General features: G+C 44.3%; 1 protein-coding gene across 1 annotated transcript; it reads left to right on the top strand.

Annotated features, from left to right (window-relative positions):
- The first annotated feature begins 7,804 nt into the window (after positions 1-7,804).
- Positions 7,805-8,293, top strand: LOC138890333 (uncharacterized). Its single transcript, XM_070173712.1, has one exon. The coding sequence runs from the start codon at positions 7,805-7,807 to the stop codon at positions 8,291-8,293; it is 489 nt and encodes a 162-aa protein (XP_070029813.1).
- Positions 8,294-11,282: the final 2,989 nt, after the last annotated feature.

Raw genomic sequence — 11,282 nt, forward strand, 5'->3', positions numbered from 1 at the left:
TGGCATGACAATAAAGGATGGCGTGATATAGGGATAACTAGTCCATGCCTAGGATGGCCTCAAAATCGATCATATCAAGTAATAGAAGGTCCGCTGTTTTCTCGTAATGATAAAATATGACTACAGAGGACCAATAGATCCGATCCACAACCACGAAGTTACCCACATGAGTGGACACATAAATAGGAGTACACAAGGACTCACGAGGAATATATAGGAAGTGAGCAAACATAGATGATGCATATGAATAGGTAGACCTTGGATCAAATAATACCAAAACATCCCTACCTCAGACAGAAATAGTACATGTAATCATGACATCTGAGGCCATTACATCTGGTCTGGCCGAAAAAGCATAGAATCTAGCTGGAGAGCCGACTGGCTGGCCTCCACCTGGATGAACAATAGCTGGATGACCTCCCCTTACCTGGCCTCCACCTCTAGGATGGCCCCCACCCACTTGCCCCCACCTCTAGGTGGTCGGACGGCTGTTGCTATAATCATGGGCTGATGACCCTGCTATACTGCCTTGCCCCAAAGTCTGGACAAAATCTCTTCATGTGACCCGAATCTCTACACTCGTAACAACCTCTAGGTACCATAGACTACTATCCCGAAGTCTGACCCTAATAACATGAATACCCACTAGAAGAACCCTGGATAGCTGGTGGGAGGTATGAACTCTCTGGCATAGCACTAAAGTAGGCATTGGAAGAACCCTGATAAGCTAGTGGGCGGTAAGAACTCTCTAGCATGGCACTAAAATAGGGTCACGCTGGAGCACCCCGAAGAGGTGGTGGTGTTAGATATGTGGTCCTGCTAGGCTGACCCTTCCAAACTGACCTCTGCCCTAGCCGGGGCACCTCTAACCTCTCCATAGAAACGGGTCCTCTTGTCTTGCTGCATCTGCTCTCTACCCCTCTGGCGGTAGCCCTCAATCCTCTCGGCAATCTCCACTACTAGCTGATAATCAGTACGCATCTTAACCTCTCGAGCCATACTAGCCCGAATACCAGGGTGCAACCCCGCAACAAATCTTTGCACTCTCTCTGCGTCTGTAGTAAGTATCATGAGTGCATGGCGAGACAACTCAGAGAATCTCGCCTAATAGTCAGTCACTGATATTTTACCTTGCTCAAGATGCTCGAACTGACCTCGTAACTCTTCTATCTGAGAGAGTGGAATATACCTGTCCAAGAGAAGCTATGTAAACTGGTCCCAAGTCATTGGAGGAGAACCCACTGCTCTGCCAAGAAGATAAGACTGCCACCATCTACGGTATGTTCCCTCCAGCTGGTAAGTAGTGAAATATACCCCAAGGGACTCCCATATCCTCTTGTTGTGCAGTCTGTCCTTGCACCGATCAATGAAGTCCTGGAGATCCTCATGCCACTCACCCTTAAGATAGGTGGGTGTAGCCTAGTCCATCTTTCCAATAGCTTCTACGGATCGTCGTCCGCAACTGGTCTAGGCTCAGGTGTAGCTGCGAAAAATAGCTAGGCTCCGCCCAGAGGTAGTGCACCTGGGGTTTGATATACGATAGTCGCGTGCCTAGGAGCCTGAGCAGTAGGGGTTTGTGCTCCTCCTTCTGCCTGAGATGTGGCTGGGTCTGCTGGAAATAAACTAGCTTGAGTCATAGTGTCCATGAACTGCCACATTATGACCTCCTAAAAAACCGGTGATTACATGAAATCTACCGAGGATGGCTATGCGACAGGAACCTCTCCATGCTCCTCAATGATGGGATCCTCTACTGGATATGTCGGTGGTGCTACTGGGGAAGCTCTGGGATGCCCTCATCCCCTACCTCGGGCCAATGCACTCCCCCAGCCTCTTCCTCGGCCTTTAGAAACTAGGGGAGCAACTCCTTCCGGGTTTGGAATATCCGTTGTACGCGTCCTCACCATCTGTGAGAGAATAGAAGAAGGAAACTTAGTATACCATCAACTACATGATAGGAGATGAATAAAGAGTAGTTTTCTAACACTTTATAGCCTCTCCAAGATAAGTATAGACGTCTCCGCACCGATCCGCAAGACTTTACTAGGCCTACCCATAACTTGTGAGACTTACGTGAACCTAGTGCTATGATACCATGTTGTCACGATCCAATTATATTATTGGCCGTGATGGTGCCCAACACCGTTGTTAGGCAAGTCAACACTGATCATGCTAGTGATTTCCCCTTTTAAAATAAATTAGTAAGTGGATAAAATTTTACATTTGTCAAAAAGATTTAGAAATTTACCAATGTGACAAAATTAAATGGAAGCAACGAGTACAAACTATAATCATGTAAACGATACAAAAATCATAAGTCTACTATTGTGTATGCCAAGACCCGGTGTCACAAATATATGGGCAATCTAGTAGAATATACAAAAAGTACTAGTCTACTGTATGATAAGAAATAGACAGAAAAAAATAAAACATAAAGAAGACTCCAGCTGCTGCAGAACAACTCAAGAGGCAGCTCACCGTGAAGTCTCGTAATGGGTATCAAAGTTGTGCACCGAACTAGTGACCAGATGCACTAGCCTCAAATCATGTACAATTAAGTACAGAAGTGTAGCGTGAGTACATAAAAATATGTACCCAGTAAGTATCTAGTCTAATCGAAGAAATAGTGATGAGGGGTCGACTCCGACACTTATTAGGGTCGACAATATTATAATATAAAATCCTTATTAAGCATGATATATAACATTAAAGCTCAAAACAAGAAATAACTGAACAATTCTTCACCATATTTAAGAACCAAAGTTTCTTCAGTCATTTAAAGAATATAATCACACAAACAATGAATTTGTACCAATCATTAAATGGGATTTCCAGTTCCATTAACACACAAATTCCACCGAGGACGTTCGGCCCGATCTAACATAAATGTAAATTGTGCACTGCCGAGGGTCGAGCAGTAAGAACAATATATGCATCTATTTAACCTGCCGAGGCGAAAGGCCCACTCCCATGAGAATAGAAGAAAGAATTACCCCTCTCTCGGAATATATTTGCGACGCGATCAAATACAAATTTATCGATAAAACCTAACCCTTTGTTGATGCAATGACCCGGCCAGTCGTTTCGAGAGTAATAGCCCTATTCTCCTATTTCATACTTCTTTTGTGTTCTACATCTATATTATGATATACCAGATTAGTTGGTTCAGGTCCGTAGGGGTTTCGAAGTGAATTGAGATACTTAGTCTCTTATTTGGAAGCTTAAATTGGTGAAGTTGATCGGATATTAACTTATGTGTAAACGATCTTAGATTTGAATTTTGATTGTTCCATCAGATCCGATAGGTGATTTTGGACTTAGGAGCGCGTCCGGAGTGTGATTTGGAGATCCGTGGTAGAATTAAGCTTGAATTGACGAAAGTTAGAATTTTGGCAATTTTGGTGGCAGTGGAAATTTTGATATCGGGATCAGATTGGATTTTTGGAAGTTGGAGTAGGTTTGTGGTTTCATTTCTGACTTGTGTGCAAAATTTGTTGTCATTGGACATGGTTTGGTAGGTTTTTACATTGTTTGTGGAATTCCGAAGTTTAAAAGTTCTTATGCTTGAATCCGGGGAGCAATTTGGTATTTTGAGTGATTCGAAGGTTCGATTAAGTTCGTATGATGTTATGGACGTCTTGGTATATTTTGTGGAAGTCTCGAGGGCCTCGGATGAGTTTTGGGTGGTTAACAGAGTATTTTTGGCCTTGGTGAGACTGTTGATATCTGCTGATGCATTCTTCTGGTTTCCTCTTTCGCGTTCGTAAGTGGGCCCTCGTGTTCATGAATAATATTTTCTGAGTGTCAAGAGTTTGCTCTTCGCGTTCGCGAACGTGTAAGACGCAAACACGACGGTATGGTCTGCGTGTACATCGCGAATGCGGGATCTGGGTCGCGTTCACGAAGAGGAGTGAGGCAGTTGGGGACCCCAGGTCCATGTTCTATGCGTTCACAAGGTGGAGGTTGCATTTGCGAATGTCTGAGCTAGTAGAGCATCGTGTTCGCGAGGCTTGTGTCGTGTTCTCCAAGAGTAAAGTGAAGAGTCATTCAAGTTGTTCTATGCGAACGTGAGAGGACGGTCGCGTTCGCGAAGAAGGAAATTTGGGCAGACAGTGTTAAATTCGAAATCGAGGGTTTGAGCCTATATTGCATATTTTTAGCTAGAGACCACTGATTTTGGGCAATTTTTGAAGGTATTTTCAGGAAGTTGATTGGGGTAAGTGTTTCTCACTTGGTTTTGGTTAAATTCCATGATTATATCTTGATTTTTATTATATATGTTGTTATTTGGGGTGAAAAATTGGGGAAAAGTGGGAAAGTTCTGGAAATGGAATTTTGAGGTTGTGACGGGGATTTTATTGTTGAATTTGACTAAATTTGGTATGGTTAGACTCATGAGTGAATGCGCTTTCGGGCTTTGTGAGTTTTGTCAGATTCCGAGATATGGGCCCAGGGCCGAGTTTGAGCCAATTTTGGGTTTTGAGTCTAATTTAGTAGTTTTTCTTGTGGAATTGATTCCTTTGGCATATATTAATAGTATTGTATTGCTTGTGGCTAGATTCGGGAAGTTCAGAGGCCGATTCGAGATGCAAGGGCATTGCGGAGTAGGGATTTGCTCGGATTAAGGTAAGTATCAGTTGTAAATCTGGTCCTGAGTGTATGAAACCGCGGGTTTTGTATATTGTTCCTATTTTGAAGGTGACACACATTCTAGGTGACGGGCGTGTAAGCATGCACCAAGGGGATTGTGACTTGCTCCGTCCCGTAGGAACTGTAAAGTTAAACAACTTGTTGTTAGCTATATGCTCCATATGTGTTATAGAAAGATTGACTGTAATTCATGCTAGATACCATATTTACGCTATATGCCAGTATTGTTGGGGACCCTTAGTGGTCGTTTCTTGCCGCCATCTCACTGTTTCATTGATATTTCGTACTCAGTCATGTTCATGTATTCTTATATCATATCTCAGTCTCTTTTATTCTATTTGATGCATCGTGTCATTGCTGTTTGGGTTGATTATCCTAATTTCTGAGAGCCCGGAAGACTGTGAGATTGATGACTGGGTGAGGCTGAGGACCTGATTGTGAGGACATTTATGTGATCGGGCTGCACGCCGCAACATGTTTCATTGATTCTGCCATGATTGGAATTGATATAGCGCTTGGGCTGAAGGAGCCCCTCCAGAGTCTGTACACACCCCAGTGAGTGCAGGTACCTATTGAGTACGAGTGCCGAGTGTCGAACGATTATGAGGAATGGGTGACTGTAAGGTTGGATGATTGGGAGGACTGAGTGATGATTGCCCGACGGGCAGCATATGATCATATCATTGATGCACATAGTTGCCTTATATCCTTGTTTTGAGAACTGTTGAAAGATAATTTATTTGACTTTACTTGAGCTTGACTTAAATCAACTGACTTGACTTAAACTTTGGACTGAAAGCATGCCTATACTTTAGTGAATTTTATGAAATAAACTGCATTTGCATAGCTCGTCACTACTTCTCAGTTCCCTATTTATTTCTCTTATTTACTGGTTGGTGTACTCACGTTACTCCATGTGCCTCGTGTGCATATCAAGGAGTAGTTGATCGTAGAGATTGTAGATAGTCTTCGCAGCAGATTTTGGAGATAGCAAGGTAGCTTCCCGACGTTTGCAGCCTTTTTTTTCTTCTTCCCTATCTTCATTAATTGTATTTTTGTATTCCAGACTGTGTTGGTCTTGTTATTGTCCGACTATTTATGTTTAGATGCTCATGACTTAGTGACACCCCGATGCTTGGGGGATTTCTTTCTGTATTTCTATATTGAGTTTAACTCGTATTTATTTTTTGAAAAATCCTGTTATAAAAAGGTTTTGGCTTATCATTTAATGAATTATTGAAGTATTGTGAAAGTCGGCTGGCCTAGTACCATCGATAGCGCCATCACGACAGGTTGAGTTTAGGGTCATGACATGTTGGTATCAAAGCCTAGGTTTACATAAGTTTCACGAGTCATGAGCAGGTTTAGTAGAGACTTGCAGATCGGTACGGAGACATCTGTACTTATCTTCGAGAGGCTACAGAACCCTTAGGAAATTTCACACTCTTGACTTTATATTGTGCGAATGTGTTGATACTGGTAACTAAACTTCTATTATTCTATTCTCTCATAGATAGTGAGGACACGCACTACTAGGCAGGACGGACAGCCACCAGTGCCACCAGCCAAGGCCGTGAGAGATCGATGTCTCGGTTGAGGTTGTGGTAGGGGCAGAGGTGTAACCTGCACAGCAGCTAGGGTAGAACTTGCAAACCCACCAGTTGTCCCAGTTCAGGATCAGGTCCCAGTTGTGGATGCACCAGTGGGGCCGGCTCAGGCACTAGCTCTGCCCTTCGTGATTCCAAGTCTTCAGGAGACCTTAGCTCAGATTCAGACTGTGTACACCAGTCTTGCTCAGTCGGTCTCTATTTCTACCGCAATAACCACTTCCCAAGCGGGGGAGGTGCTCAGACTCCCGCCGCCCGTACACCAGAGCAGGTGGTACAGGGACTCCAGAAAACTAGGGAACCACTAGCTCAACCAGTTGCACCTGCTCAGGACTATGTGGTTCTAGTCATGCTTGATGATGAGCAACGTAGATTGGAGAGGTTTGGGAGACTCCAGCCTCCGACTTTCAGCGGTGGAGAGAGCAAGGATGCCTAGGGTTTCTTGTATAAGTGTCAGAGGATTCCCCCTAAACAGGTATTTTGGAGACCAGTGGGGTCGGATTTACTACATTTCAGTTCATAGGAGCTGCGTTCACTTGGTGGAAGGCTTGTAAAAGGCGTAGGCCGGTTGGTGCAGTGCCACTTACATGGCAGCAGTTTTCCATTCTCTTCCTGGAGAGGTATATGCCGCAATGTCGCAAGGAGTAGTTGCACAGGTAGTTCGAGGGGTTGCATCAGGATGACATGACTACAACGTAGTATGAGATGAGATTTTCTGTGTTGGCCAGTCATGCTATTTGGTTGGTTCCCACAGACAGGAAGAGGATCAGGAGGTTCATTGATGGCCTCATATTTCAGTTTCAGGTGCTTATGACCAGAGAGAAGGTGTCTGGTGCTACCTTTTATGAGGTTGTAGACGTTTCTCGAGATATAGAGTCGGTTCGTAGCTAGGAGCGGGTTAAGAGGGAGGCCAAGAGGTATCTTGGTTCAAGTAGCTTTGGTGGTGTTCCATCTGGGGGTCAGTTTCACCACGGCAGAGGTCGTTCTTATAGGCATGCTTAGACCGCCCGCCCAGTTCACCGTGGTGCATCATTGGGTCATGTTTCTCACTGTTCTCATCAGGGCCACTCATCACTCGGTGCCCTCCCAAACCAGAGTTTTTCGGGTGCTCCATCGGTTCAAGGATCCTCTATGCATGTTCATCTACCAGTTATCCCAGTGCTCAGGGCTCCCTTCAGTCTTTGTCACCAGCACCAGGGAGTCCTTTTGAGTGTGGGGAGTTTGGACATGTGTAGAGGCATTGTACTCGTCGTCATTGCGGTCCAGCACAACAAAGGAGTCAGGCTACATCTTCAACCCAAGTTACTTCATCGCCCGCCCAGCCAGTTCAGGGTGGATCTTAGTCAGCTAGAGGTCGCCCTAGAGGGGAAGGTCGATAAAGTGGTGGTCAGGCCCACTTCTATTCACTCCCTGCCAAACAAGATGTCATTTCTTCAGATATAGTGATCACAAGTATTATCTCTGTATGTCATTGAGATTCTTCTGTATTATTTGACCATGGTTCCATCTATTCATATGTGTCGTTATATTTTGCTCATTATCTGGACATGCCCCATGAGTCTCTAGTTTCATTTGTCTGTGTATCTACGCCGGTAGGTGATACTATTAGTGTGGATCGTGTATACCAGTCGTGTGTAGTGACTATTGGGGGATTAAGGACTAGAGTTGATTTGTTGCTTCTTAGTATGAACTTTGATGTGATATTGGGCATGGATTGGTCGTCTCCGCGTCATGCTATTCTGGACTATCACGCTAAGACGGTGATATTGGTTGTGCCGGGATTACCACGAATTGAGTGGCGAGGTTCATTGGATTATGTCCCTAGTAGAGTGATTTCATTCTTGAAGGCCCAGCAAATGGTTGAGATGGGTTGTCTTTCTTATTTGGCTTTTGTGAGGGATGTTAGTGCAGAGACTCCTACTATTGATTCAGTTCCGGCGGTGAGAGATTTTTCAGATATGTTTCTTGCAGACTTGCTAGGCATGCTGTCGGACAAGGATATTGACTTCGATATTGATTTGGTGCCGGGAATTTAGTCCATTTCTATTCCATCGTATCGTATGGCATTGACGGATTTAAAGAAATTGAAGGGGCAGCTTCAGGAACTCCTCGATAAGGGGTTTATTCGGCCTAGTGTGTCACCTTTGGGTGCACTAGTTTTATTTGTAAAGAAAAAGGATGGCACTATGAGAATATGTATTGACTACAAGCAATTGAATAAAGTCACAATCAAGAACAAGTATCTCTTGCCTCGTATTAATGATTTATTTGACTAGTTGTAGGGAGTGAGAGTGTTCTTCAAGATTGATTTGAGGTCAGGTATCACCAGTTTAAGCTCAGGGACTCGGACATTCTTAAGATAGATTTTAGGACCTGTTATGGCCATTATAAGTTCCTCGTGATGTCTTTTAGGTTGACCAATGCCCCAACAACATTCATGCATTTGATGAACAATGTGTTTCGGCCTTATCTCGACTCATTTGTTATTGTATTCATTGATGATATTCTGGTGTACTCTCGTAGCCTGGAGGAGAACGTCGAGCATTTGAGGGTTGTATTGCAGCGGCTGAGAGAGGAGAAATTTTATGCCAAGTTCTCTAAGTATGCATTTTGGCTCAGTTCTGTAGCGTTCTTGGGACACATGGTGTACAGTGAGGGTATTCAGGTTGATCCAAAGAACATAGAGGCAGTTCAGAGTTGGCCTAGACCGTCCTCAGCCACAGAGATTCGAAGCTTTCTTGGTTTGGCTGGCTACTGTCGTCGGTTTATTCAGGGTTTCTCGCCCTTGACCAAATTAACCCAAAAGGGTGCTCCATTCAGGTGGTCGGATGAGTGTGAGGTAAGCTTTCAGAAGATCAATACTGTCTTGACCACAACTCTAGTGTTAGTTATGCCATCAACTTCTGGTTCTTATACCGTATATTGTGATGCTTTTTGGATTGGCATTGGGTGTGTTTTGATGCAGGAGGGTAGAGGGATTGCCTATGCTTCGCACCAGTTAAAGACCTATGAGAAGAATTACCTTGTTCATGATTTGGAGTTGGCTGTCATTGTTCACGCGTTGAATATTTGGAGGCATTATCTCTATGGTGTGTCTTGTGAGGTGTTTACTGATCATCGTAGTCTCCAGCACTTATTCAAGCAGAGGATCTCAATTTGAAGCAGGGGAGATGGTTAGAGCTGCTGAGGAACTATGATATCACCATTTTGTACTATCCGGGAAATGCCAATTTAGTGGTCGATGCCTTGAGTAGAAAGGTAGTGAGTATGGGTAGTCTTTCATTCCTTCTTGTTGGTGAGAGACCCCTTACACTTGATGTTCAGACCTTGGCTAGTCATTTTGTGATATTGGATATTTCGGAGCCCAATCGAGTCCTAGCTTGTGTGGTTTCTCGGTCTTCCCTATTTGATCGCATCAGAGAGCGCCAGTATGATGATCCTTATTTGTTTGTACTGAAGGACAGGGTTCAACACGGTGATGCCAAAGATGTGACTATTGGTGATGATGGGGTATTGAGGATTCCGTGCCGGATATATATGCCCAATGTGGATGGGCTACGGGAGTTGATTCTTGAAGAGGCCTATAGTTCACGGTATTCCATCCATCCAGGTGGTGGGATGTATCAGTATTTGAGACAACACTATTAGTCGAGGATAAGGAAGAAAGATATAGTTGGGTTTGTAGCTGGGTGTCTCAATTGTCAGCAGGTGAAATATGAGCATTAGAGTCTGGGTGGCTTGCTTCAGAAGATAGAGATTCTAGAGTGGAAGTGGGAAAGGATCACCATGGATTTCATTATTGGGCTCCCACGGACTCGAGGAAGTTTGATGCTATTTGGGTGATTGTGGATCGGCTGACCAAGTCCGCACACTTCATTCCTATGAGCACTACCTATTCTTCAGAGAGATTGGCTGAGATTTACATCAGAGAGATTATTCGCCTTCATGGGGTGCCAGTTTCCATCATTTCAGACAGAGGCAAGTAGTTTACATCGCAGTTTTGGAGGGCCGTGCAGCGAGAGTTGGTCACTCAAGTTGAGTTGAGAACAACATTTCACCCTCAGACAAATGGACAGTCCGAGCGCACTATTTAGATATTGGAGGACACGATACGCGCTTGTGTCATTGATTTTAGGGGTTCATGGGACCATTTTCTGCCACCCGCAGAGTTTGCTTACATCAACAGTTATCAGTCGAGTATTCAGATGGCTCAATATGAGGCTTTATATGAGAGGTGGCGTAGATCTCCAGTGGGTTGGTTTGAGCCTGGTGAGGCTAGGCTATTCGGTACAGACTTAGTTCAGGATACATTGGACAAGGTGAAATTGATTCGAGAGTGGCTTCGCACGGCGCAATTAAGGCAAAAGTGTTATGCTGTCAGAAAAGTTCGTGATGTGCCTTACATGGTTGGGGAGAAGGTCTTGCTTAAGGTTTCATCCATGATGGGTGTTATGATATTTGGAAAGAAGGGCAAGTTGAGCCCTCGATTTATTGGGTCATTTGAGGTGCTTAGAAGGATTGGGGAGGTGGCATATGAGCTTGCTTTGCCACCTAGTTTATCGAGTGTGCATCTACTATTTCATGTTTCTATGCTTCGAAAGTATATCGGCGATCCATCTCTTGTTTTGATTTCAGCATGGTTCAATTGGATGGTGGTTTGACTTATAATGTGGAGCCGGTGGCTTTTTTGGGGTGTCAGGTTCGAAAGTTGAGGTCAAAGGATATTGCTTCAATGAAGGTGCAGTGGAGAGTTCAACCCGTGGAAGAGGCTTCTTAGGAGACCAAGCGGGAGATGCGAAGCAGATACCCATACCTTTGAGGATCCAGGTATGTTTTTAGACCTGTTCGCGGACGGACATTTGTTTAAGAGGGGGAGGATGCAACGACCCAATCGGTCGTTTCGAGAGTTATAGCCTTGTTCCCCCATTTCCTGCTTCTTTTGTGTTCTATAACTATATTATTATATACCGGGTTAGTTGGTTCGGGTCCGGAGAGATTTCGGAGTGAATTGAGACACTTAGTCTC

This window comes from Nicotiana sylvestris, chromosome 4 (genome assembly GCF_000393655.2).
Source record: "Nicotiana sylvestris chromosome 4, ASM39365v2, whole genome shotgun sequence".
NCBI classification, from domain to species: Eukaryota; Viridiplantae; Streptophyta; class Magnoliopsida; order Solanales; family Solanaceae; genus Nicotiana; species Nicotiana sylvestris.

Excerpts from the sequence above, each read along its gene's own strand:
- LOC138890333 (XM_070173712.1), top strand. The coding sequence starts at position 7,805 with ATGCCCCATGAGTCTCTAGTTTCATTTGTCTGTGTATCTACGCCGGTA.